Source organism: Nanorana parkeri, unplaced genomic scaffold, assembly GCF_000935625.1.
Source record: "Nanorana parkeri isolate BGI_ZX_2015 unplaced genomic scaffold, ASM93562v1 scaffold11, whole genome shotgun sequence".
In the NCBI taxonomy this organism is placed as follows: Eukaryota; Metazoa; Chordata; class Amphibia; order Anura; family Dicroglossidae; genus Nanorana; species Nanorana parkeri.
This window is the reverse complement of record NW_017306279.1, coordinates 2,729,769-2,749,350: the sequence shown is the minus strand read 5'-3', so window position 1 is coordinate 2,749,350 and position 19,582 is coordinate 2,729,769. Positions and strand designations below refer to the sequence as shown.

Here is a 19,582-nt window from a genome sequence, read left to right as displayed (position 1 = left end):
GGGGTCGAGCAAAGGTCCTGGCCGGTGGCAATGATCGTAAGAAGTGGGCTAGCTGCACCCTTTGCCAGAAGTTCAATGGGGACCACTGGGGTTGCACTGACAGGTCTTCATTATCCCTTGCTTCCCTAGATGGCATGAATCCGACCTGGTCTAGATGTACAATATCTTGTAAATATGGGATTAAACGGGATGTCAGTATTTTCGTGAAAAGTTTCAGGTCTGAGTTGAGCAATGAGATGGGCCTATAGTTTGCGCATAGAAGAGGGTCTTTCTCTGGTTTTGGGATTACTGGGGGGGATTACACGTTAGACAAGGTAAACACACAAAAATCTAGCGGGGTAACTACCCCTAAATTCGCCCACCTAGCGGATTAAATTCCCTAGGTGATGCAACCTATGTGGGAGTGTGGCTGGACAAAGCGGGCTCCACTCCGCTTCCCCGCTCCACACCAGGACATTAATGAGTGGCTAAACCACTCCTAGTAGTATCTCAGAGTGTTAAGCACCTATATTGTAGACCCCGGGCCAATGTATCAGGATGAATGAGGTCTCAAATAAACAGTACAGTAAACATATAACCAAAACAAGGCAACCAAGAGGAATCCCCACCACCCCCCAGTCGTCCCGAATACCAGTCCTGGCCCGCTACCCGGAATGCCTCGTGATCCAATGTGCAAGTCCTTAGACTCCGACTTGCACCCCCGAAGAGGGTGCGGGACAGGAAGGCAAGTGATTTTAACCAGCTGTACATCATTTGGTGCTAGGCAACCGGGAGTTCGCCAAACTTCTGGGGTATACACGTAGTATACGATCCTTTCCCCCTGCCAGGGGTCAGGAGTCACAGCAGTCACATATGGTCTCACATGGGTTATGTTGTCGAAACAGGTTCCTGTAGCCCCTCGGGCAGGCCTCTATGTGTAAGGCTGCTCGGCCGCCCATAGTTCCCATGTCAAGGGTAGTTACCCAACTAGTGTTCGTCTGCTGTTGGCGAGTGCGAATCTCCCTGTCGCACAGACTTGGTTGCGGGTCCATTAGGGTTTGCTGGTTCTACCCCGGGAGGAGGACCGTCTCCGAACTTGCCTTTACTCGAGGCCGCGGCTTTTCCGGGGCCTACCCCCGCGGTCACCGGAGCGTTCGGGGAGAAAAAGTTTTTTAGTTTACCCGGTGCCTGAGGTCCAGGGGTGTCCGGGGCCTTCTTCTGCCTCGTCCTATTCATTTTTGGGGTCCGTAGGTGCTGTATAATGTCCCGGTATTGGAGCGGATCGGGAGAGCAGGGAGAAGACGCGTGCTCACTCCACCATGGCCAGGACACGCCCCCACATTTTAATTTTTTTTTTTACCAATGAACTCTTTTATTTCTGAAAGCATTCTTCCTTTTACAGCATTTTTTCACAACTGCCTAACTTTTGCACCATACTGTACATACCTTTTGATACACCCCCTTCCCCACACATTTCCTAGTTCAAAGTACTTTCCATCTGCTGGTTCTTTGTAGCCTGCAGACAGGTGCATGCTTTGAACTAACGGATGTGGAGGTGTTTCCAAGAACTTGACTTTCACTGAATGCTGAAGATTCACATATAATATTCCAGGGGTGTGTACAGAAGCACCGTTAGAACCAGATACCCATACATGTAGGCTCCTTGAGGTGCATACTTGTCTGAGAAATTGTAATCTTTAGTGAATTAAGGTGAAGACAGGTTTCCTTTTAAAGGAAAATTCCAGATAATTTATACTATAAGGTTATATATGTATTTTGAGAGCTGCAACAATCCCTCCACAGTGTTTATAAACTGACTGTCTTTTGCTTAGAATATGTTTTCTGATTGTTGATAGGGATGGATTGTTCCTGGGGGAAATTGCATAGTATGTGATTGCTCGTAGTTTATAACCTGCAGATGTCAGTGTTATCTAAGGTGGGGGATTTTTTCATGCTGCATGGTTTCAATCTTAATTCTTCTAAGCAGAATCCTAGAAACAGACACAAATAAATAGATATTTTGCATGTACATATACACTCACCAGCCACTTTATTAGGTACACCTTGCTAGTACCGGGTTGGACCCCCCTTTTGCCTTCAGAACTGCTTTAATTATTTGTGACATAGATTCAACAAGGTGTTGGAAACATTCCTCAGAGATTTCGGCCCATATTGACATAATAGCATCACAGGCCCAAAGTGTGCCAAGAAAATATCCCCCACACCATTACACCACCACCAGCCTAAACGGTTGATACAAGGCAGGATGGATCCATGCTTTCATGTTGTTTACGCCAAATTCTGACCCTACCATCTGAATGTCGCAGCTGAAATCGATTTCTCGTCAGACTAGGCAAAGTTTTTCCAATCTTCTATTGTCCAATTTTGGTGAGCCTGTGCGAATTGTAGTCTCCATTTCCTGTTCTTAGCTGATAGGAGTGGCACCCGGTGTGGTCTTCTGCTGCTGTAGCCCTTCTGCGTCAAGGTTCGACGTGTTGTGTGTTCAGGATGGTATTCTTGATACCTTGGATGTAACGGGGATGAGTTGCTGTTGCCTTTCTATCATCTCGAACCAGTCTGCCCATTCTCCTCTGACTCCTGACATCAACATGGTATTCTTGCCCAGAGAGTACCATCTCTCTAGATATTTTCTCTTTTTTGGACCATACTCTGTAATCCCGAGAGATGGTTGTGCGTGAAAATCCCAGTTTTTGAAATACTCAAACCAGCCCGTCTGGCACCAACAGCCATGCCACGTTCAAAGTCACTTAAATCCCCTTTCTTCCCCATTCTGATGCTCGGTTTGAACTTCAGCAAGCCGTCTTCACCACGTCTAGATGCCTAAATGCATTGAGTTGCTGCCATGTGAATGGCTGATTAGCAATTCGTGTTACCAAGCAATTGAACAGGTGTACCTAATAAAGTGGCCGGTGAGTGTAAAGGTGCCCATACACCTTACGACCATCGCAAGACTTTTGTCTTGCGATGGTCGTATGCTTCTTGAAAGCCCGTACGATCTGCCCACCTTGGACGGGCAGATCGTACTTGCGATCATCGAAAGTTCGCCCCGCTGAGGGGCGGGCTTCCGATGACGGCAATGCAGAACGGGCAGTGTGCGCGTGCGCACACCGGCCCGTTCCGCAGCTATCGGGCGAGCAGGCTAGAAACCCGCTGAGAATCGTAAGTTTCTCGTCGGGTTTTCGAACATGTTGGCTCGACAAAAGACGTGCGACCGTACAGTAGAAACGGTCGCACGTCTTAGTTCACACTGCTCAAATCTCGCACAATCGCGGGTTTTCGCCCGATTCTCGTACGAGAATCAAGCAGTGTATGGGCACCTTATTAACATGTCTGTAAGTTAAAAGTCGTGCGACCTTACAGTAGTAGAGGTCGCACGATTATCGTAAGGTGTGTGGGGACCTTAAAGGTGGCCAATGGGATTTCCCGCGATTCTCGTACGAGAATCGTGCAGTGTATGGGCACCTTAAGTGAATGTTTGTTTTGCTTTGCTTGGAGTTCTTTATCTCTATCCAGCCCATGTGATTCCTGCTAGTGGGTCACTGCACTTTACATACCTTTGCTGATCTCCTTAAAATAAATCCTCATAACGTCAGCAATGCAGCAGAGACGTTACTAAGAAGCACATTAATAACCGAGAGTGAATACCGCTCTCTTAACGACTCCACACAGCACCTGCATTTTACCCATAATTCATCAAAAAGAACACTCTATGATAGGAGGAGAGGGCAGTCACATACATTTAACAGGGCTATCCTGCTTGTACTTCTTTTTTTCTTTTCAATTCATTGAAATGAAATGGGCTTCACTTGCTTCAGATTTCCATAACAAACCAGTAAGCACGTTTTGTAATGATGAAGAAAACGTACAATCTAAAGCTAAAAATTACATTGCAAAGTGATGTTAAAGTCAACATGTTTTTAAGCTATTTCAAATGCTGATTAAATCACTTACAATGGATGATACTCCTTGATGTTTAAAAGTTTGTTTTCTGCAGAATCATCTGGTCCCCTGAGCACTCACCCTGATATCCTGTTTTAAGGTGCCCATACACCTTACAATTATCTGCAGATTTTCTGTGGTCAGATGGAAAAGGTGCAACAGATTGGCCCAGGTGGAGATTACTCCATCCACACAGTTAAGTGTAGATGAAGGAATCTGTTGCACCTTTTCCATCTGACCACAGAAAATCTGCAGATAATTGTAAGGTGTATGGCCAGCTTTAGGGTGGCTCCTTTCCCTTGCAGAGTCATACGGAGCCACCCTTGTGTGTGCTAGTAAGCTGTGTGTGTCAAAACAGCAATCAAGTCACTTCCTTTCTTCCTTCCTTCCTCAAGCTAGTAGATGGACAGTTGCTGCAGAATGGTCAGCCTCCTGTATTGGACAGGAAGTTCAGGGAAGTTGAGTTGAGAGAGTTAGAGCCCTCTGTTTGGAAACATGATGACTTAATACTACTTTAACTATATTCTTTTCTTTGTCGGTACAAGAACCTGAATTGTTAGAAGTCCTTGTTAAAAAAAAAATAGCCAGTCCTCGCACCAGATTGGATTCTTTCTGCAGGGGCATGGCCTGGCCTTGCATTTTGAATCCATTTTTGCTGTAGACAACTTTGTGCAGTCACCCCTAGAGGATGGGAGACCTTTTCTTCACCATAAGCAAAGAGAGCACCTGCCTGAAGCAGATTTTTCACACCATAGCAGAATGTACTGGAGGCTTCTTAAATAAAAGTAAATACATCGTATTGGCATTCATTTCTCAAACAGCTGGTTTGATAATTAAGAAAGAACGTGAATTAGAAGAGGTTCCCTTCAGTAAAAACTGCATGCTGACACAATTTGTAGACCCAGAGATATAGGTAGCCCATGTTAAGGAAATTCTCTCAAAAGTGGCCACAGACACAAAAAAGTGACTGGCTCTAAGTGTTCCCTACTCTAGCCAAAAGCTGAGAAGAAGACGGTTTGGCTGAAGATACTTTAATTGAAGCAAAACCTTTTAAAACCATAACCATTGTAAGAATGAGAACTCCTGGCAAGCTTGCCAGGCAAGGAGCAATGTTCTTGTCAACCGGCATTGATGCTCACTCATAAAGAACCTGCCTGTGTCTGCAGAGGAAGCCATCATCCTCATCTAGTTTTAGGATGATTAAAAATAATGTTCATAAAAAAAAAAAATGTGATGAGGTGGTCTATGGAGGAATCGCTATTATTTTGTTGTATATAAAATTTCATATTTATTTATTACAGGGCTTGAAAATTAACTCGTCCTCTCAACACCCTTTTGCGGACGAGTTACAGCGCGCGCCAGTAACTGTGCGCTGTGTGCGGCTCCGCCCCCGTCCACCAGTGAGCACGCTGTGTGGAATGCAGGGCCTTTCCTGTTAACCAGCGTCGGCGGAAGTGTGTACTCAAGTCACGGCCTCTTGTCAACCGGCGCTTGAGCGGAACGGGGTAGAGGACCGTGGTCTCCAGCTCTAGCGTTGGGGAAAGTTCCCCTAAGCATTCCTTAGCAACCACAGTGGCCATAATATTAAGGCTAAAAACCGGGAATAATGCAGAATAAAGCCAAGAAAAAGGGAAAGAAACAAAAATGATAATCTGTATGACAGAACCCAGAGCTGCCCCTGATTGTGGGCCCACTGGTAGTGCACAACAAAAACTGCTCAAAAAACTTTTACATACAGATGATTATTTTTTGTTTCTTTCCCTTTTTTTTTTTCTTTTTCTCTCTTTTTGGTCTGTAATATTTTTGTTAATTTCACCGTACACTTTTTCCATTTCTACATCCTGTACCCCACGTGTCATCTCAGGCTGTATTTTGCTTTCATACATTGCAACAGTGACCTACTATACACCACAGTATACTTATTTACTGTCCACAATACATTACATAATGTTTATGTGCCAATATTTGCTGTTGCCATGAGCACTCCACACTCGTTCTAAATTGGTTTATGATGTTGCTTTTGTTGCCTTTGTATTAGATAACCAGCCTGTTATGACATCCAGATACCAGCTTAATATCTCCTATGCTTATTCCATTTTTAATGCTGCTGACTTTATTCTGCATTATTCCCTGTTTTTTAACCTTAATATTATGGCTACTGTGGTTGCTAAGGAACACGTAGGGGAACTTTCTCCACCGCTAGGTCATGAGACCACGGTCCTCTGTCCCGTCCTGCGCAAGCGCCAGGTGACAGAGGCATTGACTTGAGTGCACCCTTCCTCCTCCGCTGGTTGACAGGAAAGGCGCTGCGTTTCACACGGCGCTCTTGCTGGTGGACGGGGGTGGAACCAGCTCAGTGTATATAATACATACAGGGCTCTGATTGGAACAGGGAAATTAAGCTTCTCCGCTCAGTTGGATGTCCTGCTAGCATATACTGTATGCTATGTCTTTAATTTGCCATTTTGTTTTTTTTTTAGCTCCCCTAAGAAACCCATAAACTAGCATATTACTTACTGGTAGAATGCTGACCTAAAATAGGCTTTTTGAGCTGCTAGCTTGTGGCTGAAGTGAGTGATCATAACCTATTTGAATTCTGTGATTTGCATACCACCTGCTTTGTTAAGAGCCTTGTCACAACTGTGACTCTCACTGCATAGCCTATGCGTGCTTCCCTCCCTTGATTTCATTGCATCATGGAAACTTTTACCGTGGCCTGGATAGTGGACAGTCGATATATATGGTTTTCAAATTTGCATACACACTATTTGGTGGTTTAATATCTTATTTTAAAGATTGCAATGGAAAACTTCCTGCCGAAATGTTTTTTGCCCCACTCCCTCCCACGAGGTCACTAGAAAAAACCTTGTAAGGATTGTGACACCATCATTTAGTTATGTAGTGGGCTCTGCGTTTGGTAACCCTGGAGACTTTTAGTTGAGATATTCACCATTGGACTTACTCAGAGGCATCAAAAGCCAACAGGTCTGCAGCAATGTGTTACTGAAATATTGGATTTGGCTGGCGTTGGCCTTTTGATATGTTATTCATTTACTTCCTAATGTACAAATACACAAACCACTTACTTAAAGAAGAACTCCAGGAATTTACAAATGTATCCTTGCTCGTTTTGTCTAGGGGGGTCAAATAAAGCAGATATAATCACCTGATCCTTGGTCCCACTAAGTTGCTAGACCTCCCCACCCAGCCTCTTCTCCCCTGGGTTCCAGCGGTGTCAGGACTGCTGAAATCATCACGTCTTATGCACTGGGCCGGCCTTAGGCCTTTAGGCGCCCTGTGCGAGAAAGCTTTACAGCGCCCCTCAGTGACCACGCCCCTCAGTGGCCACACCCCCAGTAACCACACCCATTCGTCGGGTAAATAGACACCAAACATGTCATGCTTTAAAATTGCGCGCACCCGCGAAATCGCAAAAAATTACCATGCCCAAAATTGACCGTAGGTGACGCTTTAAAAGCTTTTACCGCTCATCAGTTTAGTGTTATCCGTGATTGATAGCCCTACAATTATTGCTCTCTGCTCCGCCATCCTGACAGCAGGCAGCGCTCCCTCCTGCACCCGAGGGGGCGGACGAGGGAGCGCTGTCATATCGGATGGCCAGCGCCCAGCGGTGAGGGGGAGAGAAGCCGCCCCCAGGACGAGCTGTGTCGGCCGCACGGCGCCCTTGTTGCCATGGCGCCCTGTGCGGCCGCACTGCTCGCACACCCCTAAGGCCGGCCCTGCTTATGCAGGTACATTGACTTGCATTAGGCGTGAGGGACTAGTACAGCCAGAGCAGAGGGGGAGAGAGGTGAGCACTAACCGAGGATCAGGTGAGTAAAACTGCATTATTTGACTCCCCTAGACAAAACAAGCACTTAACCGTTGCAGTAAGGGGGTAGCCTCACTCCAAGGACAAGTTTTTAAAATTCTTGGAGGTCTTCTTTAAATAAATTCGGATTGCGTGGTCGCATGAACGGTCTCCATGGCAATGTAAGGGATTGTTCATGTCGGCGGATCGACCTGGTGTGAGTGGGGCATAAAGACATTGCTAATAAAGCAGTAAAAATTGTATCATTTCAGATTGGTAAATTGCAGCCACTAATGTAGAAGTTAATGTAAGTGTTAGTTACATTTTAAATTGCAAGTACTGGTAGTTGTTATTATTGGTAAATGTTAATTTTTACTTTCCTTCACTTATTCAGCCTCGGGTATGTTTAATGCCCTCTACTGCTCTAGTTACTACACATTTTGTAAATTATGGATCAGTAGCAAAGTGCAAGATTTTTTTTTACAGCTTCAGTAGCAGTTCAAGGAGACTTAAAACCAACAAATAGTTATATTGAGTCTTCTTTATTTCCCCAATAGGTTAAGCAGAGTTGACATTTATCCAGGATAGGTGTGGTCCCTCTTTGGTATTGGTGGTCTTCCTCTGTCTTCTCTACAGTTTCTCCGTAGGTAGGTTGGCCTCCATGCATGAAAGCAATGAATGTTCTCCAATTTTCCCACTCGACATACTTCTCGATTGGTGACAGACCGTCTGCATAACAGCTAGCATTTAACGCCTTAAGGACCAGTGATGTCCATAGTAGGTCACTGGCACCGGGCCCGTTTAAACAGACTCCCGACGTCCTTACTCTGTTTATAATTGTAAAGCCGACTGGCCCGGAGAAGCGATCGCTTCTCCGGGCCTATAAGCTATTGAAGTGCGATCTGCACATCAATAGCTTATTTCAAGTGGAAAGGTGGCACTGGGGGTCTTTTGGACCCCCGGCATCACCTTAAAGAGTACCTGTCACTGCCAATCTGCTTGTAAGCCCCCCTATGTGATGGCAATTAAAGTAAAAAAAACAACTATTTTTAAAATATTAAATTAAATAACTGTAAAAAATAATTGTAAAAAAGTTTGAGGCCCCTGCGGGCACGCGTGTCTTCATGTAAGCATGCGTTCCGTGCGCCTTCGTATGAAAACGGCGATCGTGTTACACATGTTTGGTATTGCCGCGCACGCCGGAGTGAGAGCAATAATTCTAAGGCCAATATTTATGCGTGTCTCTAAACTGATGACCTGTGGGGGCTTTTAAAGCGTCCTCTATGGACTCTTTGGGGTACTGAATTTTGTTGCAGTTTCATGGACGCACACAGTTTTTTACCTGGGCATGACGGGTATCTGTTTACTCGTTCTAACCTCATCCTTTTTATAAAATAAATGGGTATTCGATTGTGTTTTGGGGCACTTAAGGGCATTTTTCACTACATTTTGGGGTTTGATAAGCTGCGCTAATATCGTGCAACATATCATTTTTTTACTGCCAACAACGTGGATCATATCATGGGTACAAAAAACGGGGAAAAAGGCCTCGGTCACTAGGGGGTTAAACAAGAAGGTCATCTATAGTAGCCTCCATATTTCTCTCACTACATGTTTTCAGTAAGTTCTGCTTGAGGCAGTGTTTGAATTGTTTGTACTCCATACATTGCCAGGCTGTTCAGCAAGTGTTCCCAAATTGCTGTTATCAAACAACTCTTATCTAATCTTTGGAGCACCTTGGAATGCAGCTGCAGAGACCAGTATGTGCTGGTACACTAGCCGCTTTATTCCCCTGCCCATGTAAAACTGTGGATGGGGGAATCCCACACCAGGCTATTGTATTCTTACCAAACAGTGTAAGCAAGCTGATTGGCTGCAATCTCGGTACGTTTGAGAATTTTTGGACCGGTTCATTTGACAAAATTTGATTGAAAGAATGTGTGAATACACATGCTTAGTTTGTGAAATGCCATTTGCCCTGCTGTACAACTTTGATGTATGTAATCTGTGCTGTATAGGAAGCTTTGCTCTTTGCATTATTTCATGGCATTGTGCTGGCAGTGTGGCTTTTTCTTGCTATGTACTGGATTAGTACAAAGTGTTCTTGTAGTGATGTCATGAATTCCTTGCGTGTTTCACACTGTCCCTGCTCTGGCTTGGTTCTCTCACTGATTGAAGCCGATTTATTCTTTTTAATTGGAGCTTGGTGAATTGTACAGCCAATTTTTTTTTTGTTCAATTATTATTATTTACTATACTTGATTTCTTATTTGTTTAACCTTTTTGAGGTTTGTGTTTTAGCTCTTTTAAAATCCTTCCGAGCATAGAACACCATGCGTTGCTGAGCACGAGACACTTTGTCCGTGTAAATGGAATACGCGGCAAAGCTGGCAACTGCAGACAGAGATGTGCTCCGATGTTGGGAATTGCCCTTTTGTTATGCGCCAGTCTGGGCCCACGATACACAGGGCACCTGTCCCCGATATCATACAGACCGTAGTAGTTGTATCAGATATGCCCATCGTGGCCACCGGTTATATATATTACTGACACTGAGAGATTCTGATCTGTCATGTAATGAAACCTTAATGTGATCAACGTTCACCTTCTACTTCTGATGTATGCTGATAATGTTACTATGTTTTTTGGGGCTGTGCCTCTATGTTCCATTGTACCTTGCTTTCTTTTGTACAATAAAGCTGATTTTAAAAAAAACAAAAAACACCATGCTCCCTCTGGTGAAAGGTGCTAAAGGGCACATGTAGAATTACCAGTAGATGTGATGGGATTGAGTTACGGTAAATTTGGCTGTTAATTTTGCACATGAATTTGCACTTTGCAAGGGAATTTTCCTCTAGCTTAGTGATTGTGATTAAGCTCTGCTGATTTCCATCTTCTAGTCATGTGCAATCAAAGTATTCTCTTTTTTTTTTGGAACTTGCACTTGGCTGTTCTTTGCAAGTGAATTTGTTGCAATACCGATCTGTCAATACCGAGTACCGATACTGGTGCTTCCGCTGGCATGGATCCGACTTCCGGGCAATCAGGAAGTTGGGCAGCGGGTAATGACACACTACCTGGCTTCCTGATTTCCTGGGAAGCCAGCTCCATGTTTGGCTGGCTCCTTGCTGATTGGCCGGGAAACCTGCTTCCCAACCAATCAGCATGGAGTCGGCTTCCTGGGCAATCAGGAAGCCAGGCAGCGAGTAATGACCCGGCCTCCCTAATTAGCTGGGAAACCGGCTCGATGCTGATTGGCTAGGAAGTCGTTTTCCCGTCCAATCAGTCATTACTCGTCGCCCGGCTTTCTGATTGCCCAGGAAGCTGGCTCCATGTTCCCCTAAGGCACTGCCGGTCAGAGGAAATCTTCCTCTGACCGGAAGTTCCGGTATCAGGGAAGGTATCGGAGCATTTGGGTGAGTACGGGTACTCTGCCAAATACTTGGTATTGGCACCGATACTAGTATCTGTATTGGTGCATCCCTCGTGAACAGTATTTGCCTTTTAGTAAATGAGCCCTGATGTGTCGAACCCATCTATTGTAGTTTTTCTTCTATGTGTATACGAAGATCACTAAATAATGGTTTTATTTTAACTTTGTCTTTTTTTTTTTTTTTCTTGGCAGGTATGAGAAATGAGTGTTGGAAGGAGAAGGTTAAAATTGGTGGGGATCCTAATGATGGTAAATTTCTTCATCTATGTCATTGTCGAAGTTTCAAAGAGCGACAGCCAAGACAAAAGCGGAAAAGGACATGTTCTCCGACCACGTGGCAAATTCTGGAGGAAATACACAGAAAGCAATGCTTATTGGAATAGGGAGCAGCAAAAGCTGAACAGATTGTATAATCCAATACTCAATTTGCTCAACAATGTTACAGTGGAGGAGATGGTGGCTTTCAATTCAAGTCTGCTGAACTCCTGTGAAATGGACACAAATATACCATCAGAAATAAAAGACTTTGGCAGCTTGCCAGACAGATTTAAGGATTTCCTTTCTTATTTAAGATGTAAGAATTATTCCCTGATTTTGGACCAGCCGGATAAATGTAAAGATAAACCCTTTCTGCTACTGGCCATTAAGTCCCTCACGCCACAGTTTGATAGAAGACAAGCCATACGGGAATCTTGGGGGAAAGAAATAAAAGTGAACAACATGACTGTTGTAAGGGTATTCCTTCTTGGAGAGACTCCAACTGAGGACAATCACCCGGATCTTTCGAGTATGATTAAATATGAAAGTGAAATGTACAATGATATCCTTCTCTGGAACTATAGGGATACTTTTTTCAACTTGACTCTTAAAGAAGTCCTCTTCCTGAAGTGGGTAAGCCATTCCTGTGCAGATGTCCAGTTCATTTTTAAAGGAGATGATGACGTTTTTGTAAATACCCATCAGATCCTGGATTACTTGAAGACGTTATTGGCAGAAAAAGCCAAAGATTTATTTATCGGGGATGTGATCAAAGATGCTGGACCCCATAGGGACAAGAAGCTGAAGTACTACATTCCTGAGAGCCTTTATGAAGGCTCCTACCCACCGTACGCTGGCGGTGGAGGCTTCCTCTACTCCGGTAATCTGGCGCTGAGACTTTACAACGCCACTTCTAGGGTCCTCATGTATCCTATCGATGATGTATATACTGGAATGTGCCTTGAAAAACTTGGGCTAGCTCCAGAGAAACACAAAGGGTTCAAGACATTCGATATAGAGGAGAAACATAAGAATAATATTTGCTCCTATTCTAATTTAATTTTAGTCCATCCCAGGAAGCCTCAAGAAATGATTAAGATTTGGTCACGGTTACAAGACTCTAATTTAAACTGTTAGATGAGTTGCCGAAGGAGTTCTCATTTTGCACTGCTATTGTTGTGAGAGCTTGTGCTAGTAGTACATGTCTTTGTCACACAGAATGTTTGCAAAGACTTTGTCTGCTCTGTGACTCCGGAGTCTTTGTTTAGGCTGAAGTCTGTTAAATGTTTATGGTTTTTTGTTCTTGAAGCAGTCGGTCTTAAGTTATGGTTTATAAAAATTTAAATGTATAAAAAGGATTTCCAGAAGCTTTTAAATACACACATTTGTGTTTAACTGGATAGTACCTTCTTTTTTTTTTGGGAGGGGGGGTCACAGGTTTGTCAAGTTGTCTAATTTTCATGCAGAAGTAGAGGGCACGCTCTATAGCTATAGACCTACGTAGAAGTCCAAACGATGGATTGCAGCACACGTTTGCTCAGTTATTCTGCATGCAATGTAGCAAAGAAATGTTTTGAGCAGCCCATGCTCTTTATCAAGCTAATTACAAATGAAGGTAGCAGTATTCATATAGGGAACAGGCAGGTAATGATGCCTTGAGCATAGTTATAGCAATATCTAGACCACAAATTACCCTCTTAAAGGTAAAGGATACATAGAGAAAGATGCATAGAGAAATAAACATTCCATCATCAAAGTCCGGATATACTACAACCAAATAAGGTTAATATAACAAAGTAACTGCTGAAACCATAACCACGGTTCAAACCTCTGGTTCTTAGTGAACCAAGAGTGTGTATCTAAAAAAAACTTTTGCTTCTTTAGTAGCACTTTGTGATTCCCACCTCCTATGGGGTTTGTGGATAAGATCCTATAACATAATTGTGGAGGCATTTGTCCAGCTTTTAACAATGTCTTACCATGGGAAGCTCCTCTTGGTTGAGCCGAATAGATTTTTTATGCTGTAATTGTATCTCTCACTTTTTGTGTTATATTAAGCTAGATGGGCATTCTGTCAAATAATATCCTATCAAAAAGTAAGAGATAAAAACCTGTCCGCAGCTATCATAATTGTAAAAAAATGTGTCTCTTAAGGTGCCCATACACCTTACGACCATCGCAAGACTTTTGTCTTGCGATGGTCGTATGCTTATTGAAAGCTTGTACGATCTGCCCACCTTGGACGGGCAGATCGTACTTGCGATCATCGAAAGCCCGCCCCGCTGAGGGGCGGGCTTCCGATGACCACAATGCAGAACGGGCAGTGTGCGCGTGCGCACACCGGCCCGTTCCGCAGCTATCGGGCGAGCAGGCTAGAAACCCGCTGAGAATCGTAAGTTTCTCGTCGGGTTTTCGAACATGTTGGCTCGACAAAAGACGTGCGACCGTACAGTAGAAACGGTCGCACGTCTTCGTTCACACTGCTCGATTCTCGTACGATCGCGGGATTTCCCAAGATTCTCGTACGAGAATCGAGCAGTGTATGGGCACCTTTATCCATACTTGAGCATTCAGAAAAGGTCAGACAAGGGTATGAGTGTCAAGAAATGTAATGGGCTGTGTTTTGACTGGAAAGAAAAATAGTTCCCTGATCAATTTGTTGAAGATCTGATTCCTATGAAACATTTGTGTCTGGGGCATCTGAAAATCCGGATTCTGCATAGGTATGCAATCTTTAGAGAGCGCTATTTGCACCACTGTAATGTTGGGTATATACTTCCTTAGAAAATGTGTAATGCTGGCAGACAAATTGTATTTTTTAATTTTTTTTATCCCTTCTTATTTCTTGTTCTAAAAGTAACTGTGAATAACCCTCGTTGCTAATTATTCTGTCCATCTGGGTCATTTGATTGGGATCATTAGATCTTAAAACAGCAGGTGAAAGGAGTTGATTATGATCGAACAAGAAAAGGGTCCTTTGCTTGGTGATACATTAAACAATCAAAATTTGTGTCCCAGACAACAAGGCGCATTACTTTTGAATGTCAGCGTGTTCAGATTTGTAAAAAAAAAAATTCAGTTTCCCTGTTTTTTGTTCCTATGCTGTGAGTTACAGTTCCCTGTTGTCATTTGCAGAACAGAGGGTGGATGGTTTGCATTGAGCATCCCTATTTATGGCCATCAAAATTACTTCTGTTCAAGAAGGCAGTACAAAGACAAATGCTGATGTATACAATGCAGTAAACTAAAGCAACCCGTAGAAATCTATATGGCGCTGGTTGGAATTTTAAGGAAAGTCATGTGGTGGTTTGGTTTTTTTTGCACAGGAAATCTACCATTAAAAAATGAAGGGATCATGCTAGTTGCTTGCTTGTAACACTGATCCTACTGCTACAATATTTTGGGTCACTGGCCCCTAATAAATATACAGAGGAGGGCTTCTCTGCGACTTTCCTGATCTGTATAGTAGTTTCAGGTCAGTGACTGAGAAAATTTGAAGTGGGTGGTGACCAAGCAGCTTGCATTTTTAGAAGGTGGCCAGGAAATGGCAGCCCCCATGATTCTTTTATTGGAGGATTACCTTATTTCCTTTATGTAGAGGAGCTATCCACCCAAACACCTTCAGTGTCACGTGACCCTACCATGACAGCAGAAGTATAGCTCTGGAGTTTTACTCTTGATGGAGCAAGGCTTCAAACCACAGGTCATATTATTCAATCACAGGAGGGCAAGTATAAAGGGTTTCATTACCTATATGCACATATCCATGGCTACCAGCTAATACATATCATGCCGCAACTACAAGTTTCCTCTTGACGACCATTTTTGTTATGCTGCTATCAGAACTGCTTCTCCCCGCTGTGATTATCTGTGTTAACTCTTTATAAAACAGTGAGCGTGAAACTAGTTTTGTCAGTAGATTACAAGAGAAAAGGTTATCTAGGAAGACTTAGACCTGTTGTGTGAGACAAGTTAGCTGAAATGCACTTGGGAGTAGAGACTCTTTATTATTAAAATGTGTGTTTGGGCCAAAAAATTCTTGAATTTGTTAATTTTTGACTTGTTAAGATATGTTACGGTCAAGCGGGTTCATATCAGAAGAGTTTTTTTTGTTCTTCTGTTTGTTTGCCCTTTTGTAATAGCATGACCTGCTGCTTTAAAAACACAACTAGTATCTATGTAGAATTGCAGTCCAGTGTATATTATCTGTAATGTAAAATCATATTCTTTTTTTTTTTAAGGAATATTTTTCTAGGGGGGGGGGGGGGGGGTTAAAAGGTAGGGTTTTATTGGAACTTGGTTTTCAATGTGCACGCTTATAACAAGAATGTAGGAGAAGGATATAAATCACACTTGTGGCATGATCACATGACCCAGTTCTTCACCAGTGGCCTTTTAAGTGTACCTGTCAAAATGTTTTATGATAAGTGTTAAAACATATCAATATATTATTTAGTGACGTGTATACCTGCTTTTGAAGGAAGATGGCAAGCAAGAGCACTTTGCCCCTGTACCAAGAAGTCTACAAGTTGTATGTGTTAAATAAAAGCCATTCATTGTCGTTAAGTTATATTTGTGTTTACACGGAAATAAAATAGTAACTTTTATTTTCCATGCTAATAATTTCTACATTTTTAAGTCTTCTTTAATACATTTGTTTGCACTTTGTATGTGGTGTAACCTCTAATCACGTTTCTAAAATGTCCTGTTCTGCACCAAAATCTGATGTTTTACTTTGATGCACGCTTCACAAAAGCTATTTGTGCTTCCAGCTTGTAGGATTACAGCTACTGTTAGGAAAGCCAAGTCAGAATTAATAGCTATGCACTTTTAAATACTCAGTGATTCAATTTAGGAGGTTTTGAGGTCTGTCCAGTCCAAGGTATTGCAATTTTGTGGCGGTTCCACTCTCTATTTACACAGTTAGTTGGAGTGATGTCCAGTTTAAAGCCCACTCCAGAATTTAAAATACCCTTGTGGTGTGGTAAGGGAATTTTCTATTCTATTTAAATCCTGGAGTTCAGTTTTTGAGTTTTTCTTACACCAAATAAGCTAGCATTATAACGGCTCCGTGTTCTAGGTTGAAGGGTCGCATCACTGTTGTGACTGGCACAGGTTAAGCAAGATCAGCAGCTAATATGGTAGCCATGTGATATAACGCTCTTTAAAAAGGTCTGTCAATCGCTATTTAAATAAAGGCATTATGCACCACCCTTGAAGGAGGTCTGCTCAGCTGACATGGTGTTATGAAATTTCCTTAACAAGTAAACAATCTATTTAAATTTTACTGACTTGACCTCTGCAAGTGGACATTTCCTTCAGGAACCAAAAATAGCACTTTTTGTTATTGGTATACAGCATCAAAGGATTAGGGGGAAAGCAGTAACAAGCAGACAAGGTTTTCTAACAAGCCCAATCACCATTTCTCCTGGTGACTTTCAGCCTGCAGTGTCTGTGGGTACTCATAATAGTCATCAAAAGCCAAAAACAGCTGGTTTGAGAGACTGTAATCTAATGTCTGTGGGCAGCTTTACTACATCAGTATCCATTTCCTATAGAAAAGGAGGTTTGGCACATTGAGGTCATTGTCAATGAAGTAATGTATGTAAAAAGTAGATTTGGTTAAATGAATTTACAGTCTTATGTGCCCAGCATTAGATAGATCCCTGAAGCCAGTAAAGATTGTGCATATATTTGGAGCCCTTTCTGTTAATTCAGAAGCCAGTATAGAAATGCTCCCAATGACATCGAGCATGAATTTGTCCCATCCTGTATGTGAGCAAGTTTTGCATAGGTCATGCAGCAACAATTTGGTGTCTATGAGGCATGTTGCCAGTTTTATTTTATGTGGGTATGTTTTACATTCCGGATCTGTAAGCTTGTCAGCATTGAAAAATGGCAGTTTGCATTCTTGACTTGGTTTTTGAAGGTAGAAGTTCCAGGTACTTTCTTTACTACCTGGCAAGCCACTGACTGCACATACATATGCATGTCTTGTATTGGCTGGATGTCTGTTTGTGTCAAGTCATTTACTTGCCAAATAGTGAAGAAAAGACGAGTATGGCAATCCTGGTGGGGTCCACCTTCGAAAAGGAGTCTGCAATGGCAGCTTTCATTTCTGTCCTGATAGATTCTTTGAGTGCAGTTTCCTTGGGTCAGTTGGCCTTCTCTGCCCCTCTCTGCCTTAGTCTAACATACTTTAAAACAAGTTGGGTTGTACTTTTAAAAACTGCTTCTTAATACTGTAAGAATATGTGACTGAAAGTCTTCAAAATGTACCTTTTTTAATTACCTAAAGCTGTGCCTCTGCAATGGATGGTCATGTGATCTCTACCAAAGGGGCTTACGGGAGCTCTGACCAACGTCTTCTAAACTGTAATAACTTCCTTTAGCGAAGACCACTTAATCAGACCATGAGGGGGAAACGATTCAATGGACTACAGCAGCAGGTACAATTTTCAAGGCATTCTGCCACATATTTTATAAGTGTTAATTGCAGGTTTTTACTGTATCAATAGGTTTATAATAAAGGTATGTGTTTGCTAGTGAGCAGGTCACTGCACATTGAAGATATGTAGTTAAAGGGTACTTCTACTTTCATACAAAAACCCATGTACACCTGTGCCATAAAGACATGAAATGTAGACAATTCCATCTTCTCATTGGGCCAGGCAGCTTTTCTATCTTTACTCTTTAATGTCCTAAATTCAATATGCATACTGCCAGCCTGGCCTTAGGTAATATCTGTCCCAGAGTAATGCACCAAGCATGATGGTCTTTAAAGTGAAACCGTTTTATCCAAACTAGGCTTGTTAGTAGGCACCACAAGAAGTTTACTCACACCCGTTTCCCTCAGCACAGTATTTAGAGTCTGCACTGCCAACCACAAGGCCTGAGCACTCCCAAGTGAGGTTTACCGGATAGCCCATTAATTTCTTATGGTGGCAAATCGAAGCCAGGCTGGGATAAATTTATCTTTTAAGGAGCAAAGTTTAATGTTTTCCATTAGCTGTTGCTGATGCCCTGGAAGGTTATGTGATCTTTTGTAGACATAAGTAATCCCAATAAACGTCATCTAACTTGTGCTTTGTCTTCAGCTTGTGTGCATTTCTTAATGTATGCAAACCACAATGAGGAAATTGGTCTGTTTCCCAGCATTGCACTGAAAAACCACATATAATATGAATACTTAAATATATAGAAGCTTTTTATAAAGGAGAGCGTACTCCACCTTCATTTTAAAACCCATTCACAAATGCAGGCTGGGGTGTGGAGTCTGCAGTTCTCTGCAGAGATCACTCCATGATAGGTGGAGAGCTGGTCACATAAATTGGCAGATCATGTGACCAGGTTCTCCTTCTCGTTTCACAGGGTCTCCTTCTGTCTTTATTTTAACACATTTATTTGAATAGGGCTTCTGAGCACATTTCTGCAGCATGTCACTTTGCTTTATATTTTGACCATTTTGTTTTCTTTGTGTAAAGCAGCGGTATGACCATAATGCTGCTTTATAAATTGGCCCTACTGTATAGTGTAAGTGTAGATGTCACAAAAGGACAATAATAGCCGAATTGCACTAATATCTTATTCACACAGTTTCAATGACTGTATGCTCAATTGGCAAAGTTATAACTATCAATTGCCATGAACAATCTTTTATTTTCAGCAGTGAGAGTTTTATATTGGCAAATAAAGCATGTGTTGCAGTTCACTGAATTGAGCTTTAGAAGTCAAAGCTAAACTTTCCTATTTCTTCTGCTCAAAAGCATCTTTCCTGGTTGCTTATTACTGAACTATTTCCTTTTCATATAATGCTATGCCCACACATGTGTAAATGACCATTAGCGCAGATTTAGTAAACCAGAAGACTGAAAGTGGCAATATATTTTTTTAATAGATGCAGGACAGCATTTTGTTACAAGTGTACTCTTTATAAATAAAAAAAAAAGCTTCTTTGGTATTATAAAAAGTACCATTTTAAATACTTGATGACTTTCTTTGGCCTCCTTTTGGACAGATGGAAGGCCTCTGGAAAGCGATCTGTAGTGGGTCGTGTTTCACAGGGCGTTCGAGCAGCGGCTGTCCGACATCAAGGAGGTCTCCTAAATGCATTTTTTTTTTTTTTTTTATACCAAGGGGAA

General features: G+C 42.5%; 1 protein-coding gene across 2 annotated transcripts in view; it reads left to right on the top strand.

Annotated features, from left to right (window-relative positions):
- The window catches only part of B3GNT2 (UDP-GlcNAc:betaGal beta-1,3-N-acetylglucosaminyltransferase 2), a 35,344-nt gene extending 18,777 nt beyond the window's left edge, over positions 1-16,567 (top strand). Inside the window, exons 4-5 of one of the 2 annotated variants that reach the window (XM_018555605.1) lie at positions 11,374-12,573; positions 16,557-16,567. In XM_018555605.1, the coding sequence (XP_018411107.1) occupies positions 11,385-12,573; positions 16,557-16,561 (1,194 nt within the window). In that variant the 5' untranslated portion in view covers positions 11,374-11,384 and the 3' untranslated portion in view covers positions 16,562-16,567. The remainder of the gene's footprint in view (positions 1-11,373; positions 12,574-16,556) is intronic. The other variant, XM_018555612.1, reaches the window with a different exon arrangement.
- The last annotated feature ends 3,015 nt before the right edge of the window (positions 16,568-19,582 follow it).